This window comes from Nomascus leucogenys, chromosome 20, assembly GCF_006542625.1.
Source record: "Nomascus leucogenys isolate Asia chromosome 20, Asia_NLE_v1, whole genome shotgun sequence".
Classification (NCBI taxonomy): Eukaryota; Metazoa; Chordata; class Mammalia; order Primates; family Hylobatidae; genus Nomascus; species Nomascus leucogenys.
In genome coordinates this window covers 67,512,824-67,532,397 of record NC_044400.1, presented here as the reverse complement: position 1 = coordinate 67,532,397, position 19,574 = coordinate 67,512,824, and the positions used below count along the sequence as shown (strand labels likewise).

General features: G+C 45.8%; 1 protein-coding gene across 1 annotated transcript in view; it reads right to left on the bottom strand.

Annotated features, from left to right (window-relative positions):
* The window catches only part of FAM184B (family with sequence similarity 184 member B), a 147,555-nt gene that overhangs the window by 11,361 nt on the left and 116,620 nt on the right, over nt 1–19,574 (bottom strand). Inside the window, exons 11-12 of the mRNA XM_030801156.1 lie at nt 16,869–17,022; nt 11,425–11,579 (exon numbers count right to left, since the gene is read on the bottom strand). Of these exons, the coding sequence (XP_030657016.1) occupies nt 11,425–11,579; nt 16,869–17,022 (309 nt within the window). The remainder of the gene's footprint in view (nt 1–11,424; nt 11,580–16,868; nt 17,023–19,574) is intronic.

The window sequence follows — 19,574 nt, the reverse complement described above, 5'->3', positions numbered from 1 at the left end:
GGAGAGAGATGAGAATTAGATCCCAGTAGGACAGACTCCACTTAGCTCAGCGGTGGCCAGCTTGGGCCTGCAGCCTGGCATTGTGTCCCCTCCCCTTTCTTTTTTGACTCCTGCTGCCTGGGCTGTTCCTCTTTGCTGACACCCCTGCATCTGCTCTCTGTGTGGGGTATCACCTGAGACCACACTTTCCTTCTAGAGGGTTCAGGGCTTCCCTCCTATGGGGCAAAGGTGAGGGCTGGTGCATGGGTGGCCAGGTATCGGCTCATATACTCAGTGCTCCTCGGCTTCTATCCAGAGCCCTCAGGTGAACACTGACTCCTTCCATGGCCCAGTCCCCAGCTGTCTCCATCCCACGTTTCCCGTCCCCTCCCATTGGTACCAGTGGCTCCCACTCATCTAAACACTTAATGGAACACGTTCTGTCTTCCCTCTGCTACACCTAACCACTGGGCTAACCTGTGATTCATCATTTGTTAATATTTTTCACATAAACACAGAAATCGCCTTCCTATGCTCAGCAGCAGCTAAATCTGGCACACATGATTCCCATGTCCTCCAGACCTTCAGCAGGACTGGCCACCAACGAATCCTCACCACCCACAGGCACTGGTGGAGACCCTACTGAGGGCTGGGAGTGGGGGCGGGGAGGCAATGAGGCAGAACAGACGGGTTATCCTCAAAAGACTCCTGATCCAGTCTAGGCAATGAGGACATCTATGAAATGGCATGTCCCCAACAGGACCGGGTGGTAGATCAGAGAGCCAGCTAAGCTGCCTTGACAGCAAGTGCTCCAGGATCTCAGAGCCAGAGGGGGCCACCGTGTGCCAGGGAAAGCCCCCAGCATGAGATATGCTGGGCAGCATCTCAGGCAGGAGGAGTGGCACAGGCGAAGGCCAAAGGGAGGGTGCAGATGCTGGGTTTATGAGCCGCAGGGAATATGGCAGGACATACAGGTCATAGTCAGTGGTGGAAGCTTTTCAATGCAAAGTTGAAGCATTTGGAGCTTTCTCCAGTGGGAACCACCAAAGGTTTTATGAAAAGTGCTGGTCATCCTAATACCAAAGCCTGGCAGAGACACAACAAAAAAACAGAATTTTAGACCAATATCCCTGATGAACATTGATGTAAAAATCCTCAATAAAATACTGGCAAACCAAATATAGCAGCACATCAAAAAGCTTATCCACCATGATCAAGTGGGCTTCATCCGTGGGATGTGAGGCTGGTTCGACATACACAAATCAATAAACATAATCCATCATATAAACAGAACCAATGACAAAAACCACGTGATTATCTCAATAGATGCAGAAAAGGCCTTTGACAAAATTCAACAGTGCTTCATGCTAAAAACTCTCAATAGGAGCTTATGGGGGGGGTGGAACCAAGATGGCCGAATAGGAACAGCTCTGGTCTACAGCTCCCAGCGTGAGCGACTCAGCAGACGGGTGATTTCTGCATTTCCATCTGAGACACCGGGTTCATCTCACTAGGGAGTGCCAAACAGTGGGTGTAGGGCAGTCGGCTTATCGCACCATGCGCAAGCTGAGCTGAAGCAGGGTGAGGCATTGTCTCACTTGGGAAGCGCAAGGGGTCAGGGAGTTCCCTTTCCTAGTCAAAGAAAGGGGTGACAGATGGCACCTGGAAAGTCGGGTCACTCCCACCCTAATACTGCGCTTTGCCAATGGGCTTGGAAAACGGCACACCAAGAGATTGTGTCCTGCACCTGGCTCAGAGGGTCCTCCACCCATGGAGTCTCGCTGATTGCTAGCACAGCAGTCTGAGATCAAACTGCAAGGCGGCAGCAAGGCTGGGGGAGGGGTGCCCACCATTGCCCAGGCTTACTTAGGTAAACAAAGCAGCCAGGAAGCTCGAACTGGGTGGAGCCCACCACAGCTCAAGGAGGCCTGCCTGCCTCTGTAGGCTCCACCTCTGGGGGCAGGGCAGACAGACAAAAAGTCACCAGTAACCTCTGCAGACTTAAATGTCCCTGTCTGACAGCTTTGAAGACAGTAGTGGTTCTCCCAGCATGCAGGTGGAGATCTGAGAATGGGCAGACTGCCTCCTAAAGCAGGTCCCTGACCCCCAAGCAGCCTAACTGGGAGGCACCCCCCAGTAGGGACAGACTGACACCTCATTCGGCCGGGTAGTCCTCTGAGACAAAACTTCCAGAGGAATGATCAGGCAGCTGAATTTGCAGTTCACAAAAATCCGCTGTTCTGCAGCCACCGCTGCTGACACCCAGGCAAACAGGGTCTGGAGTGGACCTCTAGCAAACTCCAACAGACCTGCAGCTGAGGGTCCTGTCTGTTAGAAGGAAAACTAACAAACAGAAAGGACACCCACACCAAAAACCCATCTGTACATCACCATCATCAAAGACCAAAAGTAGAAAAAACTACAAAGATGGGGAGAAAACAGAGCAGAAAAACTGGAAACTCTAAAAAGCAGAGCGCCTCTCCTCCTCCAAAGGAATGCAGTTCCTCACCAGCAATGGAACAAAGCTGGACAGAGAATGACTTTGATGAGTTGAGAGAAGAAGGCTTCAGACAATCAAACTACTCCGAGCTACAGGAGGAAATTCAAACCAATGGCAAAGAAGTTAAAAACTTTGAAAAAAAATTAGACCAATGTATAACTAAAACGACCAATGCAGAGAAGTGCTTAAAGGAGCTGGTGGAGCTGAAAGTCAAGTTTCGAGAACTATGTGAATAATACAGAAGCCTCAGTAGCCGATGCAATCAACTGGAAGAAAGGGTATCAGTGATGGAAGATGAAATGAATGAAATGAAGTGAGAAGGAAAGTCTAGAGAAAAAAGAATAAAAAGCAATGAACAAAGCCTTCAAGAAATATGGGACTATGTGAAAAGACCAAACATATGTCTGATTGGTATACCTGAAAGTGACAGGGAGAATGGAACCAAGTTGGAAAACACTCTGCAAGATATTATCCAGGAGAACTTCCTCAATCTAGCAAGGCAGGCCAACATTCAGATTCAGGAAATACAGAGAACGCCACAAAGATACTCCTCGAGAAGAGCAACCCCAAGACACATAATTGTCAGATTCACCAAAGTTGAAATGAAGGAAAAAATGTTAAGGGCAGTCAGAGAGAAAGGTCAGGTTACCCACAAAGGGATGCCCATCAGACTAACAGCTGATCTCTTGGCAGAAACTATACAAGCCAGAAGAGAGTGGGGGCCAATATTCAACATTATTAAAGAAAAGAATTTTTAACCCAGAATTTCATATCCAGCCAAACTAAGCTTCATAAGTGAAGGAGAAATAAAATACTTTACAGACAAGCAAATGCTGAGAGATTTTGTCACCACCAGGCCTGCCCTAAAAGAGCTCCTGAAGGAAGCACTAAACATGGAAAGGAACAACCAGTACCAGCCACTGCAAAAACATGCCAAATTGTAAAGACCATCAAGGCTAGGAAGAAACTGCATCAACTAATGAGCAAAATAACCAGCTAACATCATAATGACAGGATCAAATTCACACATAACAATATTAACGTTAAATGTAAACGGGCTAAATGCTCCAATTAAAAGACACAGACTGGCAAATTGGATAAGGAGTCTAGACCCATCAGTGTGCTGTGTTCAGGAAACCCATCTCACGTGCAGAGCCACACACAGACTCAAAATAAGGGGATGGAGGAAGATCTACCAAGCAAATGGAAAACAAAAAACGGCAGGGGTTGCAATCCTAGTCTCTGATAAAATAGACTTTAAACCAACAAAGATCAAAAGAGACAAAGAAGGCCATTACATAATGGTAAAGGGATCAATTCAACAAGAAGAGCTAACTATCCTAAATATATATGCACCCAATACAGGAGCACCCAGATTCATAAATCAAGTCCTGAGTGACCTACAAAGAGACTTAGACTCCCACACAATAATAATGGGAGATTTTCACAACCCCACTGTCAACATTAGACAGATCAACTAGACAGAAAGTTAACAAGGATACCCAGGAATTGAACTCAGCTGTGCACCAAGCAGACCTAATAGGCATCTACAGAACTCTCCACACCAAATCAACAGAATATACATTTTTTTCAGCACCACACCACACCTATTCCAAAATTGACCATAGTTGGAAGTAAAGTTCTCCTCAGCAAATGTAAAAGAACAGAAATTGTAACAAACTGTCTCTCAGACCACAGTGCAATCAAACTAGAACTCAGGATTAAGAAACTCACTCAAAACCACTCAACTACATGGAAACTGAACAACCTGCTCCTGAATGACTACTGGGTACATAACGAAATGAAGGCAGAAATAAAGATGTTCTTTGAAACCAATGAGAACAAAGACACAACATACCAGAATCTCTGGGACACATTCAAAGCAGTGTGTAGAGGGAAATTTATAGCACTAAATACCCACAAGAGAAAGCAGGAAAGATCCAAAATTGACTCCCTAACATCACAATTAAAAGAACTAGAAAAGCAAGAGCAAACACATTCAAAAGCTAGCAGAAGGCAAGAAATAACTAAAATCAGAGCAGAACTGAAGGAAATAGAGACACAAAAAACCCTTCAAAAAATTAATGAATCCAGGAGCTGGGTTTTTGAAAAGATCAACAAAACTGATAGACCGCTAGCAAGACTAATAAAGAAGAAAAGAGAGAAGAATCAAATAGATGCAATAAAAAATGATAAAGGGGATATCACCACCGATCCCACAGAAATACAATCTACCATCAGAGAATACTACAAACACCTCTATGCAAATATACTAGACAATCTAGAAGAAATGGATAAATTTCTCGATAAATACACCCTCCCAAGACTAAACCAGGAAGAAGTTGAATCTCTGAATAGACCAATAACAGGCTCTGAAATTGTGGCAATAATCAATAGCTCACCAACCAAAAAGAGTCCAGGACCTGATGGATTCACAGCTGAATTCTATCAGAGGTGCAAGGAGGAACTGGTACCATTCCTTCTGAAACTATTGCAATCAATAGAAAAAAAGGGAATTCCTCCCTAACACATTTTATGAGGCCAGCATCATCCTGATACCAAAGCCTGGCAGAGACATAACCAAAAAAGAGAATTTCAGACCAATATCCTTGATGAACATTGATGCAAAAATCCTCAATAAACTACTGGCAAACCAAATCCAGCAGCACATCAAAAAGCTTATCCACCATGATCAAGTGGGCTTCATCCCTGGGATGCAAGACTGGTTCAACATATGCAAATCAATAAATGTAATCCAGCATATAAAAAGAACCAAAGACAAAAACCACATGATTATCTCAATAGATGCAGAAAAGGCCTTTGACAAAATTCAACAACCCTTCATGCTAAAAACTCTCAATAAATTAGGTATTGATGGGACATATCTCAAAATAATAAGAGCTATCTATGACAAACCCACAGCCAATATCATACTGAATGGGCAAAAACTGGAAGCATTCCCTTTGAAAACTGGCACAAGACAGGGATGCCCTCTCTCACCACTCCTATTCAACATAGTGTTGGAAGTTCTGGCCAGGGCAATCAGGCAGGAGAAGGAAATAAAGGGTATTCAATTAGGAAAAGAGGAAGTCAAATTGTCCCTGTTTGCAGATGACATGATTATATATCTAGAAAACCCCATTGTCTCAGCCCAAAATCTCCTTAAGCTGATAAGCAACTTCAGCAAAGTCTCAGGATACAAAATCAATGTACAAAAATCACAAGCATTCTTATACACCAATCACAGACAGAGAGCCAAATCATGAGTGAACTCCCATTCACAATTGCTTCAAAGAGAATAAAATACCTAGGAATCCAACTTACAAGGGACATGAAGGACCTCTTCAAGGAGAACTACAAACCACTGCTCAATGAAATAAAAGAGGATACAAACAAATGGAAGAACATTCCATGCTCATGGGTTGGAAGAATCAATATCTTGAAAATGGCCACACTGCCCAAGGTAATTTATAGATTCAATGCCATCCCTATCAAGCTACCAATGACTTTCTTCACAGAATTGGAAAAAACTACTTTAAAGTTCATATGGAACCAAAAAAGAGCCTACATTGCCAAGTCAATCCTAAGCCAAAAGAACAAAGCTGGAGGCATCATGCTACCTGACTTCAAACTATACTACAAGGCTACAGTAACCAAAACAGCATGGTACTGGTACCAAAACAGAGACATAGATCAATGGAACAGAACAGAGCCCTCAGAATTAATGCCGTGTATCTACAACTATCTGATCTTTGACAAACCTGACAAAAACAAGCAATGGGATAAGGATTCCCCATTTAATAAATGGTGCTGGGAAAACTGGCTAGCCATATGTAGAAAGCTGAAACTGGATCCCTTCCTTACACCTTATACAAAAATTAATTCAAGATGGATTAAAGACTTACATGTTAGACCTAAAACCATAAAAACCCTAGAAGAAAACCTAGGCAATACCATTCAGGACATAGGCATGGGCAAGGACTTCATGTCTAAAGCACCAAAAGCAATGGCAACAAAGCCAAAATTGACAAATGGAATCTAATTAAACTAAAGAGCTTCTGCACAGCAAAAGAAACTACCATCAGTGTGAACAGGCAATCTACAGAATGGGAGAAAATTTTTGCAACCTACTCATCTGACAAAGGGCTAATATCCAGAATCTACAAAGAACTCAAACAAATTTACAAGAAAAATACAAACAACCCCATCAAAAAGTGGGCAAAGGATATGAACAGACACTTCTCAAAAGAAGACATTTATGCAGCCAAAAAACACATGAAAAAAATGCTCATCATCACTGGCCATCAGAGAAATGCAAATCAAAACCACAATGAGATACCATCTCACACCAGTTAGAATGGCCATCATTAAAAAGTCAGGAAACAACAGGTGCTGGAGAGGATGTGGAGAAATAGGAACACTTTTACACTGTTGGTGGGACTGTAAACTAGTTTAACCATTGAGGCAGTCAGTGTGGTGATTCCTGAAGGATCTAGAACTAGAAATACCATTTGACCCAGCCATCCCATTACTGGGTATATACCCAAAGGACTATGAATCATGCTGCTATAAAGACACATGCACACCTGTGTTTATTGGGGCACTATTCACAATAGCAAAGAGTTGGAACCAACCCAAATGTCCAACAACAATAGACTGGATTAAGAAAATGTGGCACATATGCAGCATGGAATACTATGCAGCCATAAAAAATGATGAGTTCATGTCCTTTGTAGGGACATGGATGAAACTGGAAACCATCATTCTCAGTAAACTATCTCAAGGACAAAAAACCAAACACCGCGTGTTCTCACTAATAGGTGGGAATTGAACAATGAGAACACATGGACACAGGAAGGGGAACATCACCACCGGAGCCTGTTGTGGGGTGGGGAGAGGGGGGAGGGATAGCATTAGGAGACATACCTAATGTAAATGATGAGTTAATGGGTGCAGCACACCAACATGGCACATGGATACATATGTAACAAACCTGCACATTGTGCACATGTACCCTAAAACCTAAAGTATAATAATAATAATAAAAAAGAAAGTTTATGGGCAACATTTCCTTTCCTCCTGTTCTTGACCTTTGACACTGAGTACTATTGAGAGAAATACTAAAAATTATAATGTAAACCAGTGGAATTTTATTTTTCTTTATGTGCTATAGCAACTAACTGTATTTGCTAAATAACCTAAATAAATATGTAAAATAATTGGCATTCAAAAAAAATAAATAAAAACTCTCAATAAATTAAGTATTGATGGGACGTATCTCAAAATAATAAGAGCTATTCATGACAAACCCACAGCCAATATCATACTGAATGGGCAAAAACTGGAAGCATTCCCTTTGAAAACTGGCACAAGACAGGGATGCCCTCTCTCACCACTCCTATTCAACATAGGGTTGGAAGTTCTGGCCAGGGCAATCAGGCAGGAGAAAGAAATAAAGGGTATTCAATTAGGAAAAGAGGAAGTCAAATTGTCCCTGTTTGCAGGTGTCATGATTGTATATCTAGAAAACCCCACTGTCTCAGCCCAAAATCTCCTTAAGCTGATAAGCAACTTCAGCAAAGTCTCAGGATACAAAATCAATGTACAAAAATCACAAGCATTCTTATACACCAATAACAGACAGCCAAATCATGAGTGAACTCCCATTCACAATTGCTTCAAAGAGAATAAAATACCTAGGAATCCAACTTACAAGGGATGTGTAGGACCTCTTCAAGGAGAACTACAAACCACTGCTCAATGAAATAAAAGAGGATACAAACAAATGGAAGAATATTCCATGCTCATGGATAGGAAGAATCAATATCATGAAAATGGCTATACTGCCCAAGGTAATTTTTTTTTTTTTTTTTGAGACAGTCTCGCTCTGTCGCCCAGGCTGGAGTGCAGTGCACAATCTCGGCTCACTGCAAGCTCCGCCTCCCGGGTTCACGCCATTCTCCTGCCTCAGCCTCTCTGAGTAGCCGGGACTACAGGCGCCTGCCACCACGCCCGACTAATTTTTTTTTTTGTATTTTTAGTAGAGACGGGGTTTCACCATGGTCTCGATCTCCTGACCTCGTGATCCGCCCACCTCGGCCTCCCAAAGTGCTGGGATTACAAGCGTGAGCCACCGCGCCCAGCCTGCCCAAGGTAATTTATAGATTCAATGCCATCCCCATCAAGCTACCAATGACTTTCTTCACAGAATTGGAAAAAACTACTTTAAAGTTCATATGGAACCAAAAAAGAGCCCACATCGCCAAGTCAATCCTAAGCCAAAAGAACAAAGCTGGAGGCATCACACTACCTGACTTCAAACTATACTACAAGGCCACAGTAACCAAAACAGCATGGTACTGCTACCAAAACAGAGATATAGACCAATGGAACAGAACAGAGCCCTCAGAAATAATACCACACATCTACAACTATCTGATCTTTGACAAACCTGACAAAAAAAAGAAATGGGGAAAGGATTCCCTATTTAACAAATGGTGCTGGGAAAACTGGCTAGCCATATGTAGAAAGATGAAACTGGATCCCTTCCTTAACACCTTATACAAAAATTAATTCAAGATGGATTAAAGACTTAAATGTTAGACCTAAAACCATAAAACCCTAGAAGAAAACCTAGGCAATACCATTCAGGACGTAGGCATGGGCAAGGACTTCATGTCTAAAACACCAAAAGCAATGGCAACAACAACAAAAGCCACAATTGACAAGTGGGATCTAATTAAACTAAAGAGCTTCTGCACAGCAAAAGAAACTACCATCAGAGTGAATAGGCAACCTACAGAATGGGAGAAAATTTTTGCAACCTACTCATCTGACAAAGGGCTAATATCCAGAATCTACAAAGAACTCAAACAAATTTACAAGAAAAAAACAACCCCATCAACAAGTGGTGAAGGATATGAACAGACACTTCTCAAAAGAAGACATTTATGCAGCCAACAGACACATGAAAAAATGCTCATCATCACTGGCCATCAGAGAAATGCAAATCAAAACCACAATGAGATACCATCTCATACCAGTTAGAATGGCTATCATTAAAAAGTCAATAAACAACAGGTGCTGGAGAGGATGTGGAGAAATAGGAACACTTTTACACTGTTGGTGGGACTGTAAACTGGTTCAACCAATGTGGAAGACAGTGTGGTGATTCCTCAAGGATCTAGAACTAGAAATACAATTTGACCCAGCCATCCCATTACTGGGTATATACCCAAAGGATTATAAATCATGCTGCTATAAAGACACATGCACATGTATGTTTACTCCAACACTATTCACAATAGCAAAGACCTGGAACCAATCCAAATGTCCAACAATAATAGACTGGATTAAGAAAATGTGGCACATATACACCATGGAATACTATGCAGCCATAAAAAATGATGAGTTCGGCCGGGCGCGGTGGCTCATGCTTGTAATCCCAGCACTTTGGGAGGCCGAGGCAGGCGGATCACGAGGTCAGGAGATCGAGACCACGGTGAAACCCCGTCTCTACTGAAAAAATGCAAAAAATTAGCCGGGCGTGGTGGCAGGTGCCTGTAGTCCCAGCTACTCGGAGAGGCTAAGGCAGGAGAATGGCATGAACCCGGGAGGCGGAGCTTGCAGTGAGCCGAGATTGTGCCACTGCACTCCAGCCTGGGTGACAGAGCGAGACTCCATCTCAAAAAAAAAAAAAAAAAAAAAAAAAAGATGAGTTCATGTCCTTTGTAGGGACGTGGATGAAACTGGAAACCATCATTCTCAGCAAAATATCTCAAGGACAAAAAACCAAACACTGCATGTTCTCACTCATAGGTGGGAATTGAACAATGAGAACACTTGGACACAGGAAGCGGGACATCACACACCAGGGCCTGTTGTGGGGTGGGGGTAGGGGGGAGGGATAGCATTAGAAGATATACCTAATGTAAATGATGAGTTAATGGGTGCAGCACACCAACATGGCACATGTACACATATGTAACAAACCTGCACGTTGTGCACATGTACCCTAAAACTTAAAATATAATAATAAAAAAAAGAAAAAAAAAGAAAAGAAACGATGCTGGGCTTTGGGGGAATACCTGAAGCTGTACATTATGGACTGGAGGGAGAGAGGGCTGGGCTGTTAGGAGGTGACTGTGCCACCCAGCTATACCAGGAATAATGGATGTGCAGGGAAGGGGCCGATGGGCAAAGTCTGAGCAGGAAGAGGAAAGAGAGTCAGCACTGAGCCTGGGTGACAACAAAGCTGCTCCATGTAGGGGAACAGCAAGGTCTAGATGGAGCCTATCTGGTAAAATGTTCTGAGAAATTCCCCTGCAGATCCAGAGGAGTAGCCCAGACCAGCTGCATCGAGGGCCTATCTAGCACCAACACCCTGAGATACCATTGCGTCTGAATTATAAATAACATGCCGCACTTAAAACCTTTTTTTTTCTCTTTTCAAAGACAAGACCCTGCAAGCCCACCAAGTATCCCACAGGCCTGTGGAGAAGGGTCTTCCCCACTTCGGGCAGGGGGCAGGGGAATGACCAAGTACCCAGAGCCCATCCTTTTTTTTTTTTTTTTTTTTGATACAGGGTCTTGCTATGTTGCCCAGGCTGGAGTATGGTGGCACAGTCATAGCTCACTACAGCCTGGAACTCCTGGGCTCAAGTGATCCTCCTGCCTCAGACTCCTGAGCCAGGATTACAGGCATATGCCATCATGCCCAGGTAATTTTCAATTTTTTTTATAGAGATATAGTCTTGCTTTGTTGCCCTGACTGGTCTTGAAATCCTGGCCTCAAGTGGTCCTCTGGCTTTGGCCTCCCAAAGTGCTAGATTCCAAGTGTGAGCCACTGCACTCAGCCTCAGAGCCCATCCTTTATGGGGCTTCTTACTGCGGCCCTGATGCTGCTCTGGGAGGGGTATAGCTGGTGCAAGGGCAGGGGCGCTGACCTCTGTGGCAATTATGTGATCCTTGCTGTCTCCTGGACACTGGCTGCTGGCTTGCTGTCTGCCCAGAGCCCTCAGCTCGGCCTGCAGTGCCTCCAGGTCCTTCTGGTGCCCAGAACAGGCAGCTTGCTGCTCCGACAGCTCCTGTCTGAGAGACTCTGGAAAAGGGAGAGCAGTAGTGAGTTAGGCACTGGGTCTAGGCTGAAGCTTGTGTCGTGGGGACAACAGTCTCTGGGGCGGGGGTGGATGACGTTGGTGGCTGCTGAAGGCTTGTGGTGGGTTCAGTTCCCCAAACCTTTTCCAAGATAACAGTAACAACAGGGCCATGTGTGAAAACTGTTCTCATTTAAGTCCCACCACCATCTTTTCTGGTATGAATTATCCCCCCTCTCCCCACCCCTGCTCCATTTTAGGATGAGGGACCTGAGCATCAGAGAGGGTGAGCACAATGCCCAAAGCCACACAGCTATTAAATGGTGGAGTTGGGATGCAAAATTTCAAGTGATTCTTCACTCTGAACCCCCTGCTTGCCCTCTACTGGTTGGTTAGGGTGGGTGGCAGGTGAGGGCAGCATGGCCTGAGCCCAGGGCCAAACCTGTGACAACGCTTGGCCTCGGCGTCAAGTTAGGAGGCCAGGCAAAGAACAGGCAATTATCAAATGACTGAAAGGCCTCTTCTGGGGGTGATGGTATCAAGGTGGAAATTTTGAAATTTATGTCAACTCTTTTTCATTTTTTTTTTTTTTGAGACGGAGTCTCGGTTTGTTTCCCAGGCTGGAGTGCAGTGACATGATCTCGGCTCACTGCAGCCTCCACCTCCCGGGTTCAAGCAATTCTTCTGCCTCAGCCTCCGGAGTAGCTGGGACCAGGCACGCACCGCCACACCTGGCTAATTTTTGTATTTTTTTTTTTAGTAGAGATGGGGTTTCACCATTTTGGCCAGGATGGTCTCGAACTCCTGACCTCAAGTGATTCGCCCACGTTGGCCTCCCAAAGTGTTGGGGTTACAGGCGTGAGCCACCGTACCCGGCTAATGTCAACTCTTACGGAGATAAAATGTTCACAGTTTCTTCCTTCCACAGGTGTGGGGTCTTGGCTGGATCAGGGAGGCAGGAGACGGCATGTCATCCCAGCAGGATAGGGACTAAAATGGAATCATCCAGGAGAAATGTGTATATTCTCTTAAACTCAGGGAAGAGTAAGGCCAGAAACTCGAGCTTCCTCTCTGAGGATGGAGACTGATTTCTAGTACACTAGACACGTGTCAGCATGATCGAAACAATTATTTCAAAATGAATATTTTCTCATAGAGCAGATGCTATTTAGTGGGATATTCCTTTTAAAAAAGATACTTTTTATGTGCTTGTAAATTTGATACTTTACTTTTCTGTAATGAGCTTTTGAGACTCTGTATTTTAGTTATTGAAAATAACCTTTGAAACATTTTTCTGATCATTCCATAGGCACCTAGCACAGGTTTTAGTACAGAACAAGCGCTCAACATGTATTTGTAAAATAAACAAATGATCTTTAGAGTGATAATGGATGAGGTGATAAAAGTGTGCTAGTTATAAAAGCTTTCCTATAAGCTTACTAACTTTCCCTCAAGGTTAACTATATTAAACACATGTAAAAGCATAGTGTATTTGGATGATATTAAGATGGAAAATTGGCCAGGCGTGGTGGCTCATGCCTGTAATCCCAGCACTTTGGGAGGCCAACGCAGGTGGATCACGAGGTCAGGAGATCGAGACCATACTGGCTAACATGGTGAAATCCTGTCTCTACTAAAAATACACAAAATTAGCTGGGTGTGGTGGCAGGTGCCTGTAGTCCCAGCTACACAGGAGGCTGAGGCAGGAGAATGGTGTGAACCCAGGAGGTAGGGCTTGCAGTGAGCTGAGATCACGCCCCTGCACTCCAGCCTGGGTGACAGAGTGAGACTCCATCTCAAAAAAAAAAAAAAAAAAAAAAAAAAAGAAAAGAAAAATTTACTTGGTAATCTTTCCAGCAGAATTTTGATAAAGTGATTTCTATAGCTTATTTTCTTAAAAAAAAATCCAAACACAACCCCATTTTTTGAAAACTGTTATCGTAAGATACATGCAATAAAACTCTTTACTAAATCATAAATTATAGGGTATTCATTTTTTACCCTCCTCCTTCTCTCATACCTTCCCACCATTCATCTATCCATCCGTCTACCTATCCATCCTTCTATCCACCTATCCATCCATCCATCCATCATCCACCCATCCACTCATCCATCCATCCACCTGTCTGTCTACCCATCTGTCCATCCATTCATCCACCCACTGATCGACCCATCAGTTGCCCACCCAATCACCCACCCATCCATCTGTGTGTCCACCCATTTGTCCGCCCACCCATCTGCCCATCCACACATCTCCATCTGTCTGTCCATCCATCCATCCATCCTTCCTCCTGTCCATCCATCCACTCATTTTTCTGTCCATCCACCTGTCCACCCAACCACCCATCCACCCACACCCCCATGCACTTGTCCATCCGTCCGTCCGTCCGTCCGTCCGTCCATCCATCCATCCATCCATCCAGGATGTCTAGGTTCCAACCCTCTAGTAACACCCACCCTCCCTGCCCTCTCACAGGGACCTATAGTACTGCAGGTCATTTGTGTCTCACACAGATATTAGAAGAAGAATAATCAGCATCAGGAATATCTCATATCAACCTGCCATTACTGTAGGTGCTTGCACCTTCCCTTGAAGCCTATGATTTGTTGTCATCACAGAGTCCACAAAGCCCCTTCTTCTCGGGACTGGTGCTGAGAAGCCCAGCCTTTTCCCAGGGTCTTTCCAGGGATCTCTCCTGATTCTTTTCATCAGGGAAGAATGGGGCTGCTGTGGAGTCAGAAAAGCCAGGGAAAGGGTGGCAGGGACATCTGCACTGGCAGCTGCTGCTGGGTGTTGGAATCACCAGGGTGTCCAGCCTGACCTGTACGTGGGGAGCCTTGGACCTGAGCCATGTGGCACAGCCTAGGTTCTGTCTTTACATGCTGCTAACTTCAGCATTTCCCATGTGGGCACCTCCATTCCAGGGTAGCTGCTAACTGGGAAGTCTACGAAACTCTTTCCTTCCTGTTCCTCACACCACTTCCTCAGAAACATGCAGTCAGTGGGACACACTTTCTAATGAGAACTCAACCAGGCAGCAAGGTAGAGCCTCACTTGTGGAGGTAAAGAAAATGCTGTCCTCCAGAATTCTCTTTTTACTTTTTTTCCTAAATTTTTTTTTTAGAGATGGGGTCTTGCTATGTTGTCCAGGCTGGTCTTGAACTACTAACCTCAAGTGATCCTCTCTCACCTTGGCCTCCCAAAGAGCTGAGACTACAGGCATGAGCCACCACACTCAGCACCCAGAAATCTCTTAAGAGCCCTGTCTAGGTTTGGAAGAAATATTTAATAAAGCCAACATGATCTTTAGTGCTCAGCATGAAATGGTGAAAGGTATTTGTCTTGCTCTTAAGAGTAAGAAAGATGAGAGTAAAGGAGAAAATGAGGGACAGGGACGATCTACAAAAATGAGAGAGGTCTCCAGAATCAGGCATGCAACACTGAAATATTCAGTCATGGCCGGGCGCGGTGGCTCACGCCTGTAATCCCAGCACTTTAGGAGGCTGAGGTGGGCGGATCATGAGGTCAGGATATTGAGACCATCCTGGCTAACACAGTGAAACCCCGTCTCTACTAAAAATACAAAAAAATTAGCCGGGCGTGGTGGCAGGTGCCTGTAGTCCCAGCTACTCGGGAGGCTGAAGCAGGAGAATGGCGTGAACATGGGAGGTGGAGCTTGCAGTGAGCCGAGATCACGCCACAGCACTCCAGCCTGGGCGACAGAGTGAGACTCTGTCTCAAAAAAAAAAAAAAAAGAAATATTCAGTCATAATTTAACAGGGAACACTTAGGTAGACTTACTGCATGCCAGGCTCTATTCGAAGCACTTCTCATGTATTTACTCATGTAATCATCATTTCAGCCCAGTGAAGTGAATGCTATTATCCTCATTTTATAGATGGGAGACTGAGGTACAGAGCAGTTAAGCAAATTCCTACCCAAAGTCACACAGCTAGTGAATGTTAGAGCTGGGCTTCACACCCAGGCAGTTTGGCTCTAGAGATCTTAACTACCTCTGTTAACTTCCAAGATGCTTTGTGAGTGGTTTTATTGATGTGGCAACTGAAAAGGGGCAGAGTTTTGTGCTGGGGATGATGTGGGGGCAGGCAGAGGAAGCAGAGCCTGGAAGCCTAAGATCCTCTAATTTGCCGAAATCTTCAGAACAGAAATGAGAGGTTGAGGCAATGCCATAAAACTCATATGAAGGCTCAGAGATCTGGGTTACATGCAATAACGATGATGATGATGATAATGATAGTATCCACATTCACTGGGCTCATATTATATGCTAGGCACTTTATATTTAATTTTTTTTTTTTTTTTTTTGAGACGGAGTCTCGCACTGTCGCCCAGGCTGGAGTGCAGTGGTGCTATCTCGGCTCACTACAAGCTCCACCTCCTGGGTTCACGCCATTCTCCTGCCTCAGCCTCCCGAATAGCTGGGACTACAGGTGCCTGCCACCACGCCCGGCTAATTGTTTGTATTTTTAGTAGAGACAAGGTTTCACTGTGTTAGCCAGGATGGTCTTGATCTCCTGACCTTGTGATCCACCCGCCTCAGCCTTCCAAAGTGCTGGGATTACAGGCGTGAGCCACCGCACCTGGCCTTTATATTTAATATCTCATTTAATCCACACAGTGAGCCTATGAGGTAGGGACAATTGTAATTCAATTTTATCCAAAAGGAAAATGAGGCTCTCAGTAAGCCATCCCAGGTTTCACAGCTAGTTGATGGCAGAGCCAGGATTGTCCCTGACCTGTGTGCCCGAGATTCCTGGAGCCCTGGCCTGTGAGCCCGAGAGCCCTGGAGCCCTGGCCTGGGTGCCCGAGACCCCCTGGAGCCCTGGCCTGGGTGCCCGAGACCCCCTGGAGCCCTGGCCTGGGTGCCCGAGACCCCCTGGAGCCCTGGCCTGGGTGCCCGAGACCCCCTGGAGCCCTGGCCTGGGTGCCCGAGACCCCCTGGAGCCCTGGCCTGGGTGCCCGAGACCCCCTGGAGCCCTGGCCTGGGTGCCCGAGACCCCCTGGAGCCCTGGCCTGGGTGCCCGAGACCCCCTGGAGCCCTGGCCTGTGGGCCCGAGAGCCCCTGGAACCCTGGCCTGGGTGCCCGAGAGCCCTGGAGCCCTGGCCTGTGGGCCCGAGAGCCCTGGAGCCCTGGCCTGTGGGCCCGAGACTCCTGGAGCCCTGGCCTGTGGGCCCAAGAGCCCTGGAGCCCTGGCCCTCAGCTTGTCGCTGGTTTCTACATGCAGACCCTGCAGTTGGCCAAGCCCTCCTTGGTACACCATTGGGTATATACCTAGCAGCAAGTCCTGCTGTGCCTGCATCCTCTCACGCTCCTCCTGCAGCTCTTGCCTGGCCTTTTCCTCCAAGGCCTGGAGCTCCAGCCGGTGTGCCTGGTGTTGGATCTGGAGGCTGTGGCTGGATTCCTTCTTCAAGCGTTCCTCTGTGGCCTGTGGGAAAAAGTGGGGAGAAAAAGGCACGAAAGTGGGCACAAGGGTGGGAGACCTGACTCCTTTGCCACGCTTTTCTGAGCCAGGATGCTCTGAACATTTGCGCTCTTCCACGGAGGGCTTATCAGGCTACAGAGAATGCTGTAGCAATGGCCTGGCCACAGCAGCCATTTTGCACCAGGTGAACCTACCACCTTCCACAGCTGATTGGGCCAGAGTGGACACCTGTTCTAACCTGGGCCAATCAGAGTTCCTTTAATGTAAATTTGATATGAAGAGGTGAGAGATAGAGCAAAAGAGACTGACAGATACTGACTCTGTGGCTTCAAATTTACTGTACTCAGGAACACTAAGGTAACTATCTGACATCTGCCCCAGGACCAGTGGGGTGATGGCTGCTGTCTGTGGAGGAAGCCCAGGGCTGCTGTGCAGAGCAGAGCAGAATGACATAGGGAGGGGTGAGGGGTCCCTACAGTTTTTCAGTCTCTGCTCTTGTTTGGTCCTGAGAACTGTCTGTGTCTCTGTCCTTGGGTTCGTATTCATTCACTCTTTTTTTCCCTAATTTTTATTTTTGGTTCATTCATGCTTTCACTCAACAAACATTTATTTACTGAAGTCCCACTGTGTGTCAAACACCCAAAACAGGTTCTGTGAGTAGCTGCGTAAACTTTAATAAGTGTCTCTTCACTGCCTGCCTAACTTCACTCAAGCTGGTTTCTATGAGAGGCACAAAAACAACCCCTAAGATGTCCATGTCTGAAAACTGAGTATGTTACCTTACATGGTCCAAGGGACTTTGCACATGGGATTAAGGATCTTAGATGGGAGATTATCCTGAAATATCTGGGTGGGCCTCAATCACAAGGGTCCTTATAAGAGGGCTGTAGGAGGCTCAGTGAGAAAAGAGTTGATGGTGGAAGCAGGTCAGAGAAACAGAAAGAGAGAGAGAGAGGGAGAGGGGGAGAGAGCACGAGATTTGAAGCTGCTACACTTCTGCCTTTGATAATGCAGGAAGTGACCAGGAGCCAAGGAACTCAGGCGGCCTCTAGAAACTGGAAAAGGCAAGGACACAGATTCACGTCTGGAGTTTTTAGAAGGAACCAGCCCTGCCAATTCAATTTCTGGATTTCTGACCTCCAGAACTGTCAGATAATAAATCTGTGTTGTTTTAAGCCACCAGGCTTGTGCTAATTTGTTACAGCAACAATAGGAAACTGATATATATATATATTTTTTTCCAGTTAGGAGAGTTCTAGTTAATATATAGCCCCAGGTTTTAGATGAGGAAATGAGAGATGGGCATTGGAGAGATGAATTTGGTTTCCCAGGGTCACACAGAAAAAGATACGGAAATTATTATCCTCCCATCTTTTTTAACTCTTTTTAAAATATATATAGAGGGAGAGTCTCGCTATGTTACCCAGCTGGTCTCAAACTCCCGAGCTCAAGCAATCCTCTTGCCTCAGCCTCCCGAAGTGTTGGGATTACAGGCGTGAGCCACCACGCCCCGGCACCCGCCCCTGCTGCCATATTTTTCAACAGAGCAGGAAACTGGGGCTAGAAAGGCGGGGAACCTGCCTGCAGAGAGGTGATGGAAGAGGCAGGATTGTGACCCATGAGTGGTGGACTCCAGGGCCCAAGCCCTTTCCACTTACTCATGCAGTGGGCATTTCACCAATTTCCTCTGGGATTTCACCAAATGCATGAGGCTCCTGTAAGGGAAGAATTCAACCATCTCTGAGCCCAAATTGGCCTCCCAAACCCAGTGGGTCATGTGGAGGCTTTCCTCAGCCTGTCTCTGCCACCTGTCACTGGGGATAGCAATAGGGAACTGGTCTCATTCTTCCCAGGGGAAACTCAGTCATTCTGTGCCAAATTTCTTTTTCTTTTTCTTTTTTTGAGACAAGGTCTCACCCTGTTGCCCAGCTGGAGTGCAGCGGCACAATCATGGCTCACCTCAGCCTTGAACTCCCGGGCCCAAGTGATCCTCCCACCTCAGCCTCTTGAGTAGCTGAGACCACAGATGCTCACTACTCCACCTGGCTAACCTTTTTTTGTAGTGCTTAGTTCTCCCTATGTTGCCAAGGCTAACCTCAAACTCCTGGCCTCAAGTGATCCTCCCGCCTTGGCCTCCCAAAGTTCTGGGATTACAGGCGTGAGCCACCATGCCTGATTGCGAGTTTATTTAATAAAACAGAAAAGGCTCATACTTTTCAAATTCTCTGATACCTTCCTCCTCCTTCCCTTGCTGCAAAACTATTTAATAAAACAGAAAGACCTCATACTTTTCAAATTCTCTGATACCTTCCTCCTCTTTCCCTTGCTACAAGGCTCAGAGAACACCAATTGGTGACATGTTTATCCCTAGGGACATGGGGATGGAGAGGTTGAAGCCTGGCTTTGCAAGAGGGAGCCAAACTCTCTCACTCTGACCCAGCCTCTCTCCATCCCTGGGGGCAACCAAAGATTCAGGTCAGCACTGCCCACTTACTTGCTCAGGAGCCCTTGACAGTAAGGATCACACAGGGTGCAGCACTCAGGGCTCAGGGCAA